Here is a 20,486-nt window from a genome sequence, read left to right as displayed (position 1 = left end):
TTATAAAATCTGAGTGTATCCGATTTAGATATTAAAAAGTCAATCAAAATTTGGTGGTATTCAATTTGAATTTTAAAAAATCTATCAAAATCTGATGGTATTCAAAAGTCCGTGGATTTTCTTTTATTTAAAAAAGTTGTGGATTTTGATGGATTTGCTAATATATTATTAATATCTTGAAATCTCTTCAAAATACTTTTGATGAATTTCTAAAAAACTACAAAATCTGTAAGACTCTACGGGGGGTGTATTCAATTGGAATTTTGAAGGATTTTTATGGATTTTAGAAATCATGGGGTATTCAATTTAGATTTTAAATAATCCTTTAAAATCTGAAGGTATTCAACAAGGATTGGAAAAAGTCTTTTAAAATCTTAGTGTATTCAATTTGGATTTTAAAAAATCAATCAAAATTTGGAGGTATTCAATTGAGATTTTAAAAAGTCCATCAAAATCTGATGGTATTCAAAAGTTCATGGATTTTCTTTTATTTAAAAAGGTTGTGGATTTTGATGGATTTGCTAGTACATTTTTAGTATCTTGAAATCTATTCAAAATACATGAGATTTTGATGGATTTCTAAAAAACTTCATAAAATCCACAAGACTCTACAAGATTTTGGATCAACTCTATCAAAATCCACGAAAAATTAAAATCAACGAAAATCTTTTAAAATCTATAGATTATTAACAATCGTTTAAAATCTGAAATGAATACACCCCCCTACAAGATTTTAGATCAAGTCCATCAAAATTCATGAAAAATTAAAATAAACAAAAATCTTTTAAAATCCATGAATTATTAAATAAAATTTAAAATCTGAAATAAATAATTAAATAAAATTTAAAATCTGAAATAAATAAACCCTTTATTCTGTGCAGCCAAAGAGGCCCATAGTATATACGGCTTTCTAATCCCATGTTTGGTAAGAAACGCATTGTGTCATTCATTATTTTTAACAATTGTGTTTCCTCGTTTACATCTCCGTTAATATCGCCGGCCAAACACGGCAGATTAAACACACCTACAAACAAAAGTAAAACAACTGTTAGTAGGCTGTAATGAAGTTTCAATAATAGAGGACCCCATTATCTGTTTCTTGTTTCTTTAAGACTTTTTATTCTCTCCCTACACTCTTTCTCTCTCTACAGGTGGTTGTTGATCAAGATGAACGACCTTTTGTCTGTAAGTTTCAATCTCTAAGCACCCCTTTTGGTTATTGTATCTATAGATTTAAGTTGATTCTTGTATTTGTTGTTTTTTAAGTTAAAGATTGTGTTTTTAAGCTTGAAATTCAATTTATAATGCTGATGATTGTTGTTTGAGTGGTAGTGATTGTAAGAAATTAGTAAAGTTTTGATCTTTTTAAGGAAATAATTGGTTAGTAGTGATTTAGGTTGGTGTGTGTGTGTGGAAGGTTAGTTTGATTGCTTTGAGATCTGAAACAGATTGTAGCAGATTGCAGATATGGGGTTTTTGTTGTACACCTTTTGTGTGTGTAACTAAATTGAAGAAAGTAAAGATGTTTTTTTCTGGTCGTTTTTGTGTTTGATTTTGTTTAGTAGTGTGGGGTTTGAGCAATTCATGTTTGTAAACGCGATAATGTGTTGTTTTGTAATTTGCTGGAATTTGATAAAAACTAAAATATATAAAGCTTAGATGAATGAAATTTTATACACGCCTTTTGTCTTGGTTGTGTTGTGGAAAAATAGTTACCACGAGTCATATTTGGGTTAAAATTGAGTGGGGTTGTTAAGATATTGTGTTGGTAAAAATTGAGTCAAGTTTTGGGTCATGTTGGACATTGCCGATTCTACTACTATTTTTTGTATTTTGTAGCTTATATTTAGCTAGAAATTGTTCAAATTTATGACTTAATGTAATTTGTGTTTTTTTAGGATTTTGTCAGCGATTCCAGGAGTAATCCTCCCAGAGAAGCTGATATTGAGATGGGCAATCGGCTTCCAGAAAGTAGCTCAGATATGGGAATGGAAGCATTTAACAAACAGGTATTTTGTTAAAATTGTATGAACTGTTTGTACTTATAAATATACATTTAAGTACTATAAAGTAACTATGTTGCACAAAGGTGTTGGTGGGGGTTTGTGGGGATTGAGGAACATCTAGAAACATGAAAAATTGACAAGTGCATTCATAGATTAGGGATTTGGGATCCTGTGCAAACTTTTTAGTTCTTGCATCGGAAAACTTAAAAGTACGATTTTGTGCCTTGTTTCAATGAATTTAAATACTTGTTGTCGTGCTTCTTTAATGTATATTGGTCTTTTCCTTTGTCGCAGATACAAGAGGTGGATAAGCTAGTAGATAAGGTTGCTGGATTACTTCAAAAATTAAAGGTATCTGCATTTCTTAGATTGTTCCCTTTTGTTGTAAGAAATTTTGACAAGGGACGCGACATATGAATGATGAATTATATTTGTGAGGAATGTTATGACGGATATAGATATACACCATGCTCTTGGAGAATCACTATTGAAAACTCGTTTGACAATCCAGAATGTTGAAAATTTAAAATATTATGCCCGTGCGGGGCGGGGGTTGAATGGATGAATGTGACTGATATTAGTATGTAAAATCAAGTCCAATGCTAATGAGCTCATGCCTCATGTGCTTCCTTCCTCTTCTTTTTTCCCCATAAGTTTATAATGTGGCAACGGACACAAGGATAGCTATAGCTATTTTTGGTTCTATATCTATAATCAGTTATCCATATGTACTATTTCGTGTTCAACTAAAACTATTCCTCGGATTAATGAGTTCGTAACTCTGATTTATAACATAGCTATAGCACCGATTAGAGTTATGCATTGCACTTGTTCTAAAAGTGTTAGTGGAGGACTCATTGTCAGGAAATCAAGAAGATGGGATATCTAGCATTTTGTCATGATAAATTTTAATAGCATTGCTAAATCCAGTTAAAGAACTTTTGATTTTGAAAGCTGAAAGAGCAGCTTCCCGGAAAATACATAAAAGCACAAGCATCGTTGAAAATAAGCAGATGAATATAGAAAAAGCTAGAACAATCTAGAGCCCTTTGTATGTTGCATAAACCTGAGCCTAGAGCCTAGAAAGGTCTTCTATGTAAGTTTAAAGGTCTCGTTCTGCTATACTTCAGAAGTTTTTATTTGTTGAAGCTTTTTTAAATGTTCTAGAACTCTGTGGGGTGATTTTTTGTTTTTACAATATGAAGTGGAACTTAAAAAACTGAATCCTACTGTTTCTGTAACTTTTTTTTTCTATCCATGAGTTAAATATATAGATTATATGGTCATCTCTCCTGATTCAATATATGCACATCACGAGTACATGGCTTCAGTTCATTTCATGCCTTTAGTGGGCGAAAGTACCAAAGATTTTTTTCGTTCACTTCTGTGACTTGAGAGCTTGATCTTCAAATTTAAAACTTTTTTTGTTTAGGTTGCTCAATTGATGCAAGTAGTTCTGTCAGTTTGTCTAGCACCTAAATAGTGTTATACCTCCAGTTACATGCTGAGATTTTATTTTAATCTTTTTTCCGGAATTGATAAAGAAGTCTTATGCTATTACTAGTCTTAATACTCCAAGTAAAAAATGTGTATCATATTAAGTTCTCTTTGTCCATGGCTGCCTCTGTCTTGGTGTGTACTTTTCAGTCACGTTTGTCTCTTAAACCTAGCAACTGTTGTTATCAGAATTCATTGACTCGTATAGAGTTGTCTCACAGTTTTTATCTGCTAGTGAATATATAATTATTGATATGGTGCATATATTAAAGGGTGAAGGGTTGAAATAGTACGTCAGCCATTAAATTTTAGTAGGCAATATAAACTCCTGATGCCAGCTAATACATTTAAGCAAAGAGCTGATTTTGCAGGACTTTTATATTTAAACAAACTTATGTAAATGTTTATCGTTTCACTCTCAAACAAATCCTTATGTGGGGCATTTTTTAGGCTACTTGAAACATTATCAGTAGATAGAATTTCTGGTCCGAAAGAATAAGATGTGTCACTATGATTACTAGTATGCGTTGGTTCAAATGCTTCACAATTGTTTTGGCAAACCCTCAATGAAAGAGGTTGATATCTTTGAGGCTGACTCTGCATCTTTACCTGATGAAATACTTTGTGCCACTCGTAGTGGAAGTAGCCTGTGGATTGAGATAATTGTTTTAGAACACACACTTTAAATTAAAAAAAATGACGGATACAAATACTTTTCATCAAGGCTATTGTATTCCCCAACGCCCATTACTTAGGTGCTTATATCAGATTCTTCTTGTAGTTTTACATAAAAATGACCCTGCTCGGAAAGTAGAAAGTGTCTGACATGACACATATCCGAGTATCAAACTTAGAATTTTGAAAACGGGTGGGTCTTGTCCTATTTTTGGACACAACATAGTTTATTAAAAAAATAATTGACTTTATATGAAATCCTAATTTCTGACGATGTTTAAGTATGATTTGTTAAGGGGTTTGCAAATTACAAAGGTTTTTTTCCTTGAGCTATATTGGACTTCTATTTTATCTATGAACATAAAAAATGTGTTGGATCGTTTGACACCTAAATTTATCTCATGTGTGGGTCTTTGGTTAGTCAAATGGTCTAAATTTCAGTGGTCAAAGGATCTAGCACTGAGTAAGTGTCATGTCGTATTCAAGTGTCCAGTCTGGCGTGGTACGAAGGCCAAAACTGAATATTTTGAGTAGCATAGCCTGTTGAGAGAAGACTCCAGTTCACCTTGTTAGCATCTGCTTCTTGTCTGTATAGTTTCTTGATTTGTAGAGAAGTGGGATATAACCGGTTCATGAATATAAGGAGATGTAGAGAGTGCTTTTGCAAGTTAAATTGCCGTTAATAATTAGTTTAAGTATTTGTAAGGCTACAGAAAGATTGTAGTAGAAACACAATTTAATTTTCTGTTCTCAAAATTTACTGTTCTCATATGTGCACTTGTGTCTACAATCTCAATTTTTTAGGATGCAAATGAGGAGTCAAAATCTGTCACGAAAGCATCTTCCATGAAAGGTGAAATTCCTTAACTAATCTTCAAGTTGAAGGCAGAAAGAATTATAATGTGAAATGTCCATGTTGCTATTAGCAAATGGATTCTGATTGTGATAATCGGAAGTTGAATTTACATGCTTTTAGCCTCAATGTTGAATGTTTTTTTAAAAATCACTATAAAATTTAATTTAGCACATTGGCATCACAATTTGGTATGCTAAAGCTTTTGAAATTATTAGTTGTTCATCGAGCTATGAAGCATCTGTTCATGATGGTCCACCATCTGTAGCTAACATCAACTGTATTATGTTGACCCCAGGAATCAGGAAGCGAATGGAAAAAGATGTCGATGAAGTTGGAAAAATTGCGCGCAATGTAAAAGCAAAAATAGAAGCATTAAATAAGGAGGTACGCGCTATTCAAATGTTTCTTGCTCATAGTTTAGGAGAGTTTTATTGAAATGTTTTGCTTTTCAGAACTTGGCCAATCGGCAAAAGCCTGGTTGCGGCAAGGGTACAGGAGTTGACAGATCGAGGACAACCATGACAAAGTATGCTACTAATTCAGTTATGAATCTCATTTCAGTTTGTTTTGTGTCAGTACTATGGCCTCAGTTGCAGCTTTTTATCTAATTTTCAGTGCGTTGACCAAGAAGTTCAGAGATATTATGATAGAGTTTCAGGTATACTTATACTTGCCTAATCATTTAGATATTAACTGCATCCCTGTGTTTCTATCAGTAGTTACTGTATCATATGAATAACAATGCTTATATTGTCAGACATTGAGACAAAGGATTGATGATGAATATCGTGAGGTCGTGGAGAGAAGAGTGATAACAGGTTTGATTACTTCGATTGCTGTCAAGCAGAATCTATAATCATTATTAGGCTTACTGCTGCTATGATTCCATCAAATTGTCACCATATTTCTGACACTCTTTGTTCGGTTTCATTATTTTGAAGTTACCGGGACCAGACCTGATGAAGAGGTTAGTTCAAATAAAATAAAAAAATAATTGATTCGACTTTATAAGTGTAAACTAATTAGACACTGTTCATGGTTATTCAGACAATTAGCAACCTTATAGAAACTGGAAATAGTGAACAAATTTTCCAGAATGCTATGCAAGAAATGGGACGAGGACAGGTACTATGCTTGTTCACTATCCAAATTGTGAAGTTCATAATCTTGTTTGTCTTGTACTGTACAGGGTTGTTGTAGAATTTAAGATAATGAATTAATGGCATGTTTGTTTGAATTCATATGCCTACATCTTTGACAATTGTCTTTATCGTGTATCCAATAATTTTATAAATTCAGTGAGCGCCCATAGACTACAGAGTTATCTCGCTATCCTTGTGCATGTCTTGCCGTTGAGGCGCTGACACTGCAAAGTCAATTGTATTAACTTTTGATAGGCTGAGTGCTGGGATAATGTAGAGTGGATTTAGGACCTCACTTTGAACGTTTGGACACAGCTGGTCTCAAACCTGTAGAAAGTATATCGTTGTATAATGGTTTAGCTGTTTAGGTCGTATGGTAAATACTAAATATAAACTTATAAAGTAATGTGTTCTTCAAGCTAGGATGATTTAAATCTATATTAAATCACGGTTTTAAGAATGTAGAGTAATCTTGTGTTACAAGGGTCAATGGGTCAATTATTTCATTCGAGTATTTTTAATGCACGTGGATGAAATATTTATACATTAAGATGTTTATGAACTTTGATGCAGGACAGCTCTCAAAAACAACGATTTATTGAATAAAAAACAAGAACAATGATAAATCTACAATAGGATTTATGGCTACACAAACTATTGAGAACGGTTCTAAATCTCGTCCAAAACCAACTACTGTAGGGAATTTATTGAAACCACTGAATTCGGAATACGGTTCTGTTACGGAAAAGCTTTGGAATCTTCTTTTCGGGCACTAGAACGAAACCTGTTCTTACCACTTTAATAATATGTCTGTAATTACGTGCTACTATCTCCACTATAGAAAGAATAAAAGGAAAGAACTTCATTTTCATTTATACGAAAAAAATCTGAATTTTTTTTGAATGATATTCAAGAAAAAAATATTATAGAAAAATTCATAGAATTGGAGGAAATCCTTCTTTTGGAGGAAATGATCAAGGAATACTCGGAAACACATCTACTAAACCTTCGTATAGGAATCCACAAAGAAACGCTCCAATTAATCAAGATACACAATGAGGATCATATCCATACGGATTTGCACTTCTCGACAAATATATTATGTTTCTTTATTCTAAGTGGTTATTCAATTTTGGGTAATAAAGAACTTGTTATTCTTAACTCTTGGGCTCAGGAATTCCTATATAACTTAAGTGACACAATAAAGGCTTTTTCTATTCTTTTATTAACAGATTTATGTATCGGATTCCATTCGCCCCATGGTTGGGAACTAATGATTGGCTTTGTCTACAAAGATTTTGGATTTGCTCATAATGATCAAATTATATCTGGTCTTGTTTCTACTTTTCCAGTCATTCTAGATACTCTATTTAAATTTTGGATTTTTCGTTATTTAAATCATGTTTCTTAGCCCTTACTCGTTAGAGTAAGCAAGTAAACAACCTCTTGATGGTTTAGTGATCTGAGTTCTAGCTTTTGAGTTAGCTCTTTGTCCGGTAAGTTATATCCGTTACCTTTTAGTTGCTTGGATACGTAGTTAAAATAGAAATCATAATTATATTAGCTAATGGACCAAGTCCGATAACAATACGCTTATTATATAACCTATTGGCCCCGCATATAAAACATATTAACATATATTTGTTTGAATAGTAACTTATATGTTGGGGACTGTTGTCACAGGTTCTAAATACATTAGAAGAAATCCAGGAGAGACATGATGCTGTGAGGGAAATCGAGAAAAAGCTTCTTGACCTGCATCAGGTACTATTTGAATCTAGTAATATATCATGTCTAATGGTAGCTGAAGTAATATATAACGATATTTCTCGGCCAATCCGCTTGATTAAAATTTTACCTTGATATGGCAGATTTACCTTGATATGGCTGTCCTCGTTGAGGCTCAAGGAGATCTGTTAGATAACATCGAGAGCCAGGTTTGTTTTACTTAAATTGTTTCTATGTATAACCTAATTTTAGCAGCGCAGCATACCTTTCTTTGGGTTGTGCGTTAATGGGAATCTTGTTCAGGTCTCGAATGCAGTCGACCATGTCCAATCAGGGACAACTGCACTTCAGAAAGCAAAGAAACTTCAGAAGAACTCTCGAAAATGGATGTGCATTGCCATAATCATTCTTTTAATAATAATCACAATTATAGTTGTTGGAGTGCTCAAACCTTGGAAGAACTCTTGAGTCTTTGCTCCTCCCTCCTTAAGTTTCTCGGTTTACGTGTGTGCTAGACTTATAGTGGGGCGGGATATAGTTTACTATTGGATATATGGCATGTCTTAAAGTCTCCCCCTCTGCATTTTCATTGCATTTTTAGTGATATATTGGATATACTGGATTATAGATTTTTTTTTTGATTTTTTTTTCGTGTGTAAAGTTTGATTATTTTGGTTTTTTTTTTGTGTTCTAGTCTGAAAACTGAGGTCTGGGTACATTGATGTTGATATTATTGAGTTTCATAAAAGTATATTGTTACTACAAATCTCACTAGGTTTTTGATATATTTGTCGGCTTAGCTATATAGAAGTATAGACAAGTGATGTTATAATAAACCCAAATGTATATGGGATATTTTCATTGTTTACTGTATTACTCTATTCAACAGGGAAGTAGAGCCTGAGGTTTTTAGAGCTTGTGTTAGATATGTATACTGTTTTGTTTTCTTTAATGTAGCTTATATATATGCAAGTTATCATTCTTATTTTGATTTTATTTTGCATTGTACTTGTGTTAAAGTTGGCCCAAAAAGTCAAGCTTAAATGTTTTTTACATTATCAAACTTGACTATTATATTATCAAATTTGACCCTTGTATATTAAATGTAAAATTATATATTTTGTCAGGAAATTTAGAATTATATTAATTACATTGTAGTAGGACTATTCTATAGTTATTTTCTTGCCTAAACAATTTAATATATTAGCTATCATTCAAGGTCTCTTTTTTTTAAAGCATAAATTGAACAATTCAGTACGCTTAAAGGAAGGAGTTGCTACTATTTACTTCCTTTTTTTCTTTGTAAAGTTATAGTTATTTACATTTTTAACATATTATATTCTATTTATTAATATTAAATTGGATATAAGATTTTATAACTTTTAATATTTTAATATCATATCTAATTTTTTTTTTTTGTGTTTTAGTGGTATTTTTTTCAAATTTATATTGAAATATATATGTATATTTTATCAAAAAAATATTCTTAAATTATATTTTATCTAATATGTTTGTCGTATATTAAGAAATCAAATAGTATTAAAATTTTTTGAACACTTTTAGCAAATAAAACAATTTTTACAAAAAGAATAATCCAATAGAGTATGTGTGAGAAGTCATTAAATTTTATTTTTGTCTCTCAATATTATCTTTTTTTGTTTAGCAAAAAGAATATGCATATTTTTGGATTGTTCTAAATTCTATGTATCTTTTTTAAGAGCACAGAACACCAATTAGGGCTGTTAAACTGATTATTTCGATACAGATCTGCTAATATTTGTATCCGAATCCGAAAATATATATCCGTATCCGAATCCGGAAATATTTAAAGAATAATATCTGAATCTGGATCCGACGGATAGTATCCGGATACGGATAATATCCGGATCCGAATCCGATTTTCAATCAGATTTTTTATTTTATATTAAAAATTAAAAAATATTGAAAAAAAGGAAAAAAATATAGTAAAAATTAAAAATTAAAATAAGAGATAAAGTGATTTAATAATATTTTAATTTTTAAAAAAATTAATTTTATTAATTTATTCAATATAATCGTTATCTTTTAATTGTTTAACTCAAATGATTTTTTTCTATATGTCTATAAAATTTGTATAAACATAATTTTATATATATATATATATATATTACACATGTATATACACACACATAATCACATTATAAATATAATATAATATATTTTTAAATTATTTAAATTATATAAATATTTAAATATAAAATATATTTATTCGAATTCGGATTCGGATATTATCGCGTATGGATATATCGTATCCGTATCCACAATCGTCGAATTCGAATACGGATAATATCCGCTTTATTTTAAATATAAATACGAATTTTTCGGACGAATATCGAATTTTTCGAATTTTTTTAACACCTATTACCAAACCCAAAACCCAAGTAATTAGAAGGAAGGACTACATGGGCTTTACTTGATGCATCCTGTATCTAGTTATGTAACTTCCTCCCACTCATCCTAATTATCCATCTATTTTTCATTTATTTTTTTTAAATTATTTATATATTTTCAAATTTTCAAAAACAATAAATTTTAACATTTCTAAATTTTAATATAACCCATCGTCCTTTTTTATTTAATTTTAATTTATTTGTTGTATGTTGATGATTATTAATGCTATTTTATTAGCTTTTGCTCTATAAATCTTTGGTTTGAACTAAACTAATGGGGTGCTAACAGGTAGGGCATTTTGTGATTTTTAGCCTATATTTAATTATAAATACTCTATAACCCTTCGGACTATTTATTTTCCTAAAATTAATTTTTGTCAATTAATTAAATTTATAAATCTCTTTTCAAAATATTTTAGATGAGAGGAAGATGATTACAAAATTTCTTATCATCATAATTCACGGGGCCATTACTAATTTTAATATAGATGAAAAAAATTCCTAAATATTAATTAAGTGTATATTTGAAATAAAGTATTAGGAATAAATATATTTTATGAAATTAGAACATTTTTTACCCACTTATATATTAGATATTTGTTATTTAAGATAATTTAGAGTAGCATATATAAGTGACATAGCTCTTTGATTGAGGATTTTTTTTTAACAAAATAATGGATCTTTTGATTTATCCTTGGGAACATGCTCATTGTTTTTTATATATTTTTGAATTTTTTTAGACCGATTTATATTCAAGTTGTTTTGGTAATGTTATAATTTTTAGATTTAAATTATTAGGGATACTTTTCTCGATTATTATTGTTTGTTTCTTGATTTGGAGGAAAATTAGAAGCAGTTGGTGAAAAAATAATAACCATAAAGAATATATTATTTATCATTTACTTTATGAAAAAATGAAAAGACAGAAAGGAAAATTCATGCACTCATTCATTTCTCAGTTATAAAGATTCAAAGTGTTACAAAGTCATCTTGGTCACGTTATTCACCTTCTCTCTTTATTTCATTTATTTTTTCATGCACTTTTTTTAATATGGGGGAAACCCCCAATTTGATTGTGTATTAATTGGTTGTAAATGGATAGTAACATGTTTATTCTACAAAATATAATAGATAGAGTGGATTGAATTAATTTAATGTTTCCGTTCTTGTATAGCTATTTAGGATTCAATTTATTAGTGTACTAATATAAATACATAAAGTGCATTTTCAAAAATGTATATAATTATTTACCAACCTTCTAATTAAAACTAAAAATAAAAAATGATTATAAGTCATGATTATATGATTGTAAAATAATTTATTTACAAAAAAATATATTAAGTATTGTTTATATTCTTCTAACTAAAAGCAAGTAGGAGAAATGGTTATGACTTATGACTCACCTCTTTCTTTCTCTCAATCGCCTTCCTGATCGAACCAAACTTTTGCTATCTTAACTGATAATAAAAAATTAAAAAAAATCAATGAGTCAACATAAATTACAGCTTCTGTATACTATATTCTGTATCATACATTTTAGCACAATTTTTATGCCAAATAACATGCCAAACTAGAAAGAGATGATTGCAAATTTGCAATGGCATCTATCCTGTAAAAGAAAAATAAAGTGCCAGATTAAAACTGTGGGCCTGTGGGCCTTTGGACAAATCTTTAGATATACCGTGAAAGACATGGACCCTTTTTAAGTTCTAACTCTCTTTTATGAAAATGTACAAAACATAATGACACGAGTGAGATAGCCCATGTATTTATATCAACGATTTCAATTAAATATTTCATATCAATTATCAGTATAAATTTTTTGTACACGATTCTATATATCTAGCAATACTCACTATTCATTTTTTAAAGTGTAATGTTAGAGATACAAAAAATTGTCACAAAGTGATTTGTCACGGTGATGTGGCGGTACCAAATATTTTAATTGGTGTTATTAGTGTAAACATAGGATTCATTTACATGTATCCAATTTGTGAACTGATTTGGTACCTAGCATTTACCTTTTCCTTTTTTAAATGTGTTTATTATTGACCTTGGTTGTAGGTGGCAAATGCTGTAGACCATGTGCAATGGGGAACTGATGCTCTTAACACTGCCAAGAGCTTGCAGAAGAATTCTAGAAAATGTATGATGATAGGCATTATCCTCCTCCTCGTCATCGCCCTCATCGTCGTACTTTCCATAATGAAACCATGGAAGAAATGAGATTTCTGAACAATTACACAAACTTCAAGTGGTACAAATCTAGTCCATGTTTCCAATAAGCAGAATTGTTTATAACAACTGCATTACAGCTTTCCTGTTGATTGATCGCAGATCGGAGTGTCTGTTTCAAACTACTTCTTGATTCTTTGTAGGATCTATATTTTTTTGTGCATGTCTACTGTCTGAAGTGACCATTGTCAGTTAATGTAATACAGGATCTTACACCACGTAATGACGTAATAAATACATTGTTAGTTGCAGAGTTCGATCATGGAGTTGGGTTTCTTTTTTCCTTATATTTCATTTAACAGATTTTAATGCAGTGCTACATAGTGAAGGTTGATGCATTTTGGGTTGAGGTGCATATGCCTTTTGAGGTAAGATTTGTGTTTTTTAACATTTTTAGATAGTTCATGACTGCTGAGCACATGGAGTCTCTTTGTGCGCATTGTTATTGGAAGTCTGAGGATGCAGAGTCTCGGCCTGGATTCTGCGAGGGGCTGCAGGGTCAAGGGGCAAGCCATCCTTTGCCCGATTTTCCAGAGGGTATGCTAAATATTAAGATTATGTGTGAGCGACTGACTAAACTAGTTTAAGTTTGTTATCTTGTTTAGTCGTCACTTACTATTATCTTATTTGATCGTCGTTTATTATCTTGTTCTTAATTTTGATTTCACTGTTATTATTTTCAAGATCAGGCATCTACCTAAGATCGCAGTGATGGAATCTCAGATAGCAGCATCTCTATGGCCAAGTCCTCCATTTTACATAGCAAGATACGCGAAGTGTTAGGATTCTATATATCTAGAAGCATCAAATTTAAGGTAATATCTGCTTAAACAAACATGTTCCAACAAATTCGTTTTTGTACACAAAATGAGGAGAGGGACAGAACATGAAAAAATAAACCTGGTAAACTGCTGGAACATGCAAGTCTTGTAACTACTCAATCTTCCAAGCATAAAGAAAAAGGCATAATTGAGTCTCTTTTGAATGTCCGGCTGCAGAGTAATACATGCTTTCACCGCTGCAATCACTGCCATTCCCGTGGACGCTACAGTTGCTGTCCTTATCAGTCTCTGTGTCCGTTACACAAGGCTTGAATATGAATAATCCATGACTAGATCCCGGGTCACAAAATAGCCATCCATACACATCCCAGAAAACTTGAATAGGCTGCTGATTTATTGTGATGGTCTCGTTTCCCCTAAATTTCCATTGCAAGTTCTTGATGTTGATCAGCACAATCCCGTCAACACTAATCCACATTTCAGGATCTTTAGGCCCATGTGTGGAGCTTTCAACAACGATATCGTGTTCTTTTGTTCTATGATCAAATGACGCCTTGGTTGAAAAACTCTTCTTTCCGAATACATGTTCTTTTTTGTAAAACAGAAATGCATCATGTAAAGCAGGCCTTGATTTAGTCTTCTTATACGCCTTTTTCTTTAAATCCCCTAATAATAAAACCACCTCTTCATCAGAAACTAACGCAACATAATAATCCGTGCAAGGCTCAGGACTTCCAGAAAATCTAGCTGCCCGAAAATCCCAATATGCGTCCAACTGGTAACCATCTACGTGAATAGATTTGTACCCTTTCCTCGACCAAAAATGCCAAGGCTTTAATTCAATCTTGCAAGTTTGATGTTGATTATTTTCCATACTATCAACCGACAATATTAAAGAATAGTTCATCATGTTCTTGGTCCATAAAACGGTGACACTTCGCCAGCATCCTCCAATATGCGACTGGTAAACGCAAGTTACACTGCTCTGTGCATTTTTATGTGTTGCAGGATCAGATGTTGGCGATTGTGCTAGAGGTGAGGAAGATGCCATTGCAACAAAATTCTTTTCGATCCGTTATATACATAGAAAAGGTTTCCTAAATTTACATTTCCAGACAACATGCTCATCTTACATTATGAGAAAATAAACAGCTTGCTACCAGCATTGTTCATCTAGACAAAATCCAGAGTCTGTGCATTTACCTTGTACAAACAACTTTCTCAGGAACTAGATTAATCTGAAGGCTACACTTACTGTCGAATCAATAAGCTTTTTATTCTCCCAGAAGATGGTACAGCGCGAGGAAAATTAATAATTAATGATCCAAAAAACAAGAAACAAGTTGGATTAGGATAATAATTTGACAGAGATTTGTTGCAGAATTATTTGGACAATGGAATTTCAGACATTAGAGTAAGTTTGCGGAGGAAATATCTCAAGCTAGAGGTTGTGGGGCAAAGTATTCCACAATATGAGGGCCTATAATTAGTCACATTATCATCCAAATTTCGAATTATTTTTTCATTAGGCTGTGAACACATTATCATCCAATAATACAATTCAGACAGGCTTATAATTTCATCATATATTGATTACTTTTTTTGGACAAGTTGTACAGTGCTTGTTTAAGAAAGAAATAGACCAATGGGGCATTGCTCTGAGTTGAGTTTCTGATAACTAATAAAAAGCAAAACAGGGAAGATAGTATACAACTTGTAATCCACATAAAAGAGTCTAAAAATTACTGAGTGCTAACAAATTTAGTGCTTTAAATAGTTCTTGTGTGTAGGGATTACTCGAAACATATATGGAGTCTATCTGCAGCATATGTTAGAGGAATCCGACGAACTTGAAAAATATTGAGACCATACTTATAACAAGATGTACGGAGAGTGCAATTTATATGTGTTTCTGCAATGAGTATTTGGATGATAATAAGCACATCTTATGTAGTAAAAATGGCAGGCTGGTTGAGCAGTGTTGATTTCAACAAACATGCATGGAGTCACTTAGAACGGGACCAACACACTTGAGTAGTGTTGCCGAATAATGTATAACTTTAATAGTTGATGTCTGGTGTTTAATGACCTTTTATGCTGTTGATTGGTGACCATGTGCTGTGGGGAACTGATTTTCAATTGCGAAAAGCTTGAAGAAAAAAAATCCAGAAAATGCAGGATAAGCTATTATCCTGGTCCTGGTCCTCATAATGCAAAAAGCTTGCAGGAAAAAAAAACAAAAATATGAGGATGCAAAGTCTAGGCTGGATTTTCCAGAGAGCTTCTTGAAGCAAAATGATAATATAGACTTGAGCTCACTTTATATTGTAGTTCTAAAACACCAAAAATTAAGATTATGAATATTTATGTGAGTGCTGCTGGATTGAACTAGGTTAAGTTTATTATCTTAGAATTGCAAATTTTCTTTTCACAATTACTATTTTTTTTACATCAGGACACCTACGGAAGTGCTGTTGGGATCTCGATTGCAGTGTCTCTGATCACTCTCTCTGCAAAGTATTTCTCAGAACATTAAATTTGAGTTAACATCTGCTAGTGGACTTGAGACTCAACATGAGAAAGAAAATGCATAGTATGATAGCAAGCCAAACAGACACTAATCACTCTGTACCCTCAAGCATACATGTTCCAACAATTTGGGTAAGTGAAGAACATGATCAATTTGCTAACAAGATCTGTGCATACTGAAACTGTTACTACACAATTCAATAGAACCTATAATTCCTGTCACTACTCAATCTTCCAAGCATAAAGAAATAGACAAAATTTCTCTTTTAAATGCCCCGTGGTAGAATAATAAATGCTTTCAGGGCTGCAATCGCTGCCATTGCCATGAACACTACTGTTGTCATCCTTGTCGCTCTCCTGTTCTGTTGCACAAGGCTTGAATATGAAGAATCCATGACTAGACCACGGGTCACAAAATAACCATCCATAGACATCCCAAAAAACTTGAACTGGATGCTTATTTATTGTGATGGTCTCGTTTCCCCTAAATTTCCACTGCAAATTCTTGATGTTGATAAGCACAATCCCATCAACAGTAATCCACATTTCAGGATCTTTAGTCCCGTGTGTCGAGCTCTCGACGACAATATTGTGTTCTTTAGTACTCTGATCAAATGATGCTCGTGTTGAAAAACTCTTCTTCCCCAGTACATGTTCTTTTTTGTAAAACAGAAATGCATCATGTAAAGCAGGCCTTGCTCTAGTCTTCTTATACGCCTTTTTCTTTAAATCCCCTAATAATAACACCACCTCTTCATCAGAAACTAATGCAACATAATAATCTGTGTAAGGCTCAGGACTCCCGGAAAATCTAGCTGACCGAAAATCCCAATACGCGTCCAACTGGTAACCATCTACATGAAAAGATTTATACCCTTTCTTGGACCAAAAATGCCAAGGCTTTAATTCAATTTTACAAGTGTGATGATGATTACTTTCCATACTATCCACATACATGATTAAGGAATAGTTCATCATGTTCTTGGCCCAATAAATGGTGATATTTCGCCAACATCCTCCAATATGCGCCTGGTAAATGTAAGTTACACTGCTCTGTGCATTCTTATTTGTTGCAGGATCAACTGTTAATTTTTCTGCAACAGGTGAGGAAGACGCCATCATAAAAAATTTCTTCTCGATCCGTTATATACATCGAAAACGTTTCCATAATTTACGTTTCTATACAACACATTCATCTTACATCCTACATTGCTAAAAGCAATGTACATGCAAGTAATCATTGACCATTGCAATAACCAGAATGGACGCAATTATCCTGCACCGACACTTTTTCTGGAATTTTAATAGTCCTAGGGCCACACTGTCTGTTGATCGATAACCTTTTTCATGCACCCTGAATAGCACAGTATCAGAAAGGTTAACAATTAATGATCCAAGATAAAAGAAGCAGATTAGATTGGACAAATGATCTAACAGAGATTTGTTGTTGAGTTATAAAGACGAGGAACATGGAGACATGTGGTGGAAACATCTCAAGCTTGAGGTTGTGGGGCAAAGGTTCCACATTATGAGGGCCTATAATTAGTCACATTATCATCCAAACTGTGGACTTTATTTTGGTATGTAAACGCTCTTATCATATACAAATAAATTTTAGGCAGCCTCATTATTATTATTTGACATCTTTATGGACATGTTGACAAAGAAAGAGACCAGTCCAGAGGGGCATTGCTTTGAGTTGATGATTGATTGAAAGCGAAACAGTGAAGATAGTATGAAACTTGTTATGATCCCCAAAGAAAGAGTGTAAAATTTTCATAAATTTAGGAAAGAACATGAACCAAATTACAAGATTTATGAACTGAATGAAATTTTTCTTTGACAAGGCCTCGGAGAGCTGTGGTAGTAACAATACAACCTGCTTGCAGCAGTTTGAGGACCATAAAAAAAAATGCCAAAACTACACAATAACCATTGTTTACTTGTTGAAATACATTATTACAGATTCAAAGAACATTAAATAATTTTTTCAAGCTGCTTTTTCCATCATCCTTAGATAGGCAGTGTGGATTACATTCTTGATTTTGCAATCACCACAGCGCTGCCGCCCATGTTTGTAGCCCCTGACCTGGTCCATGTTGCTCCGAACTGATCCTCTGTTACTCCTGCAATAGCAATTTCACAGGTTAATCACTAATGTTATTAGAAAAGATGTTTAATCAAATAATACATTGTCAGGTTAGTTACCTTTGCCCATGGCAGCAGTGGAAGTGATGCCTCCCTGCACAGTCCTTAGAACCTTGTCGTAGTAATTAGCACCAGACCATTTCTGATGAGCCAGGGTGTCAACACCATGGTTTCTTTCCTCTCTTTGTATTTTCTCAACATAAGCCAGCATTCCCCTCTTTGCAAAGTCTTTGGCAAAAGTGTCCACAATTAAAGCGTCCGCGTGGAAACCAGCAAGTGTTATGAACTGCCAACAATAGCCTAACTTTGCAATTCTAGGAATGAAATCCATCATTTGCTGGTCATTCATACCCGATGCATCCCAGTTAAAAGAAGGGGACAGATTATAAGCCAACATGGTTTCAGGTGTGACAGATTTCAACCCATGTGCAAACTCCGTGCACTCAACCAAGTCGGGGCTTGAGGTTTCCATCCAAATGATGTCACAGATAGGTGCAAAAGCCCAACCGCGAACAATTGCTGCATTCACACACCCTTGAAACCTGTAAAAACCTTCTCTGGTTCTAGGCAAATCCCAGTCCCAGAAAAGATTGACTAGTCCCAATCTGTCAGCAATTTCCCGGCCTTGTTCATTTGACAAACACTTGTCATAACTTGCACAGTTCATCCATTCATTCAATCTCCTCTCTTTCTCAGCCTCCCCAACATTCAAATTCTTGATTGCATCAACTACACACTCCGAAAAGGTCTTCAAATGTGCCATTGCCAACCACTTATCCTCAATAGCTTGAAGCTCAGGCCCAGTTTTCCCAGAAGCCATTGCATTTGCCAAGAGTGCAGCCAAGCCTTTACCCTTGAGGTTCGGGTTAGTAACACCCAAAATAAACTGATGATCCCTAGTGTCAATATTTGACTGGATCAAAGTAGCTGCAACAGCATCAGTCCTGGCCACCAAAACGGTCTCAGTCCCCATCACATCGAATTGCAATCGTGCTGCTACAAGCCTGTTTATATGTTCACTCACTGCAACAAGAACTTTTCCAGCCATGTGACCACATTTTTTAGTCACGGAGGACTGATCTTCAATATGAACACCAGCAGCACCACGCTCCACGAAAAGTTTGCATAGCTTGACAGTAGCAGTTGCGCCACCAAAACCTGTATCACCATCAGCAATAATAGGCTTCAAGTAATCAATAAAAGGCGTTTTAGCACGTTCTTCACGGCTCATACTCATCCGGGCCTCTCTTTGCTTCCTGTCATGATACTGCTGAGCCATAAAAAGGTGTTCCACCTTATTAGGCACAGTATCATAAGGATAGTCAGCCAGGTCAGGACCAGGCTCATTGGTGGAGGTATGAGTCGACGAACATTGCCAACCGGAGACGTAAATGGTGTCCAAATGCTTAGCCATCATAGTGACCTGGACAGGGTCAAGTGCTCCAAAGGTCCTTGATGTTGTGCCATTGGCCTGGTGAGTCTTAAGAGTCCTCCATAGCTTCTTGGCTAGCTCATCAGATGCATAGCTTTGTTTAAGGTGGCCACGAAGCGAGACGATGTCACGGGCAGAGTATGGACGACGAGTGAGCTTGAATCTGTCAGAGTTCCACCATGCTTGCACTTCAGCTACCTCTGCTTCAAACCTTCCTTCTTCCTCCATGATCTGTAATAAAATGCATGTAACAATAATTAGTATCAAGAACAAAAACTATAATCATGTCACCTATATGCATTAAATATTAACTAAAGATTTTAATGTACCATTGAAGGGTTTGAGAAAGATGCAGACATGGCTAGAACTCTAATAATGTTTTAGTAAATATTATGTAATATGAATGTCGAATGAAAATATTATGAGGAGTGCCCTCATTTTATAGGCCCTGTGATGACACTAGTAGATAAGAGCAAGTATGATCAGCGAGATCCAAATCCCAATAAATTTTATCTCAAATTTTTTGACTGCGTTTACCTTATGACGAATAGTAACTCGAAAGTTAGCCATGTAGCCATTTTTACAAGGCACGGAGAATTATATGACGTTTGTTTCTTAGCTCATTAATTTTCTGTTTTCTTGTAACTTATTTCAAGTATGCGTTACCTACAATAACAAGTTTTTTTAATTTCTTTTTGCGTGTTCGAATATATATAAAATTGTTCAAGTTATTATCATTATGGTTCATTGCAAAAATATATATACAAGGACCCGAAGATGTCAAATATTAATAAAAAATTGTGAGGTCTTTGTTTCTTCTGCACCTCCATCACTTTGAATGGTAGTTGCAGAATTAGCTAGGATTCTAAGACTTTTTTGAGGTTAGATGAGCCTTCTTGTCTTGAGGGCAAAAATTAGTTATATCTAATGTGTTGAATTTAGTTTGCACCTTGGTAAAATTAGATTAAACGGCACAGTGATCTTATTTATAAACTTGGTTTATGTGTTTATAAAATTTGGAATTGTA

The 20,486-nt window shown here is 33.5% G+C and overlaps 4 protein-coding genes across 4 annotated transcripts; 1 reads left to right on the top strand and 3 right to left on the bottom strand.

Moving 5' to 3' along the window:
* The first annotated feature begins 920 nt into the window (after nt 1-920).
* Nucleotides 921-8,510, top strand: LOC141706993 (syntaxin-132-like). Its single transcript, XM_074509927.1, has 13 exons — nt 921-1,185; nt 1,899-2,009; nt 2,301-2,357; nt 4,983-5,031; nt 5,330-5,418; nt 5,487-5,560; nt 5,650-5,692; nt 5,792-5,852; nt 5,976-6,001; nt 6,082-6,159; nt 7,860-7,940; nt 8,048-8,113; nt 8,208-8,510. Exons 1-13 carry the CDS (start codon nt 1,168-1,170, stop codon nt 8,370-8,372), a joined length of 918 nt encoding a protein of 305 aa, XP_074366028.1. The 5' UTR covers nt 921-1,167; the 3' UTR covers nt 8,373-8,510.
* A 4,747-nt stretch (nt 8,511-13,257) lies between these two features.
* LOC141706992 (uncharacterized) lies at nt 13,258-15,124 on the bottom strand. Its single transcript, XM_074509926.1, has one exon. It carries the CDS (start codon nt 14,399-14,401, stop codon nt 13,502-13,504), a length of 900 nt encoding a protein of 299 aa, XP_074366027.1. The 5' UTR covers nt 14,402-15,124; the 3' UTR covers nt 13,258-13,501.
* A 908-nt stretch (nt 15,125-16,032) lies between these two features.
* Nucleotides 16,033-17,285, bottom strand: LOC141705818 (uncharacterized). Its single transcript, XM_074508706.1, has one exon. The coding sequence runs from the start codon at nt 16,999-17,001 to the stop codon at nt 16,102-16,104; it is 900 nt and encodes a 299-aa protein (XP_074364807.1). The 5' UTR covers nt 17,002-17,285; the 3' UTR covers nt 16,033-16,101.
* Nucleotides 17,286-17,676: 391 nt separating this feature from the next.
* On the bottom strand, nt 17,677-19,942 carry LOC141706991 (isocitrate lyase-like). The gene is made up of 3 exons (XM_074509925.1): nt 19,789-19,942; nt 18,088-19,690; nt 17,677-18,005 (listed from the first exon to the last, which is right to left on the bottom strand). Exons 1-3 carry the CDS (start codon nt 19,816-19,818, stop codon nt 17,911-17,913), a joined length of 1,728 nt encoding a protein of 575 aa, XP_074366026.1. The 5' UTR covers nt 19,819-19,942; the 3' UTR covers nt 17,677-17,910.
* Nucleotides 19,943-20,486: the final 544 nt, after the last annotated feature.

This window comes from Apium graveolens, chromosome 2 (assembly GCF_009905375.1).
Source record: "Apium graveolens cultivar Ventura chromosome 2, ASM990537v1, whole genome shotgun sequence".
NCBI lineage: Eukaryota > Viridiplantae > Streptophyta > Magnoliopsida > Apiales > Apiaceae > Apium > Apium graveolens.
The sequence above is the reverse complement of the archived record's forward strand: the minus strand, read 5'-3'. Positions and strand labels throughout refer to the sequence as shown.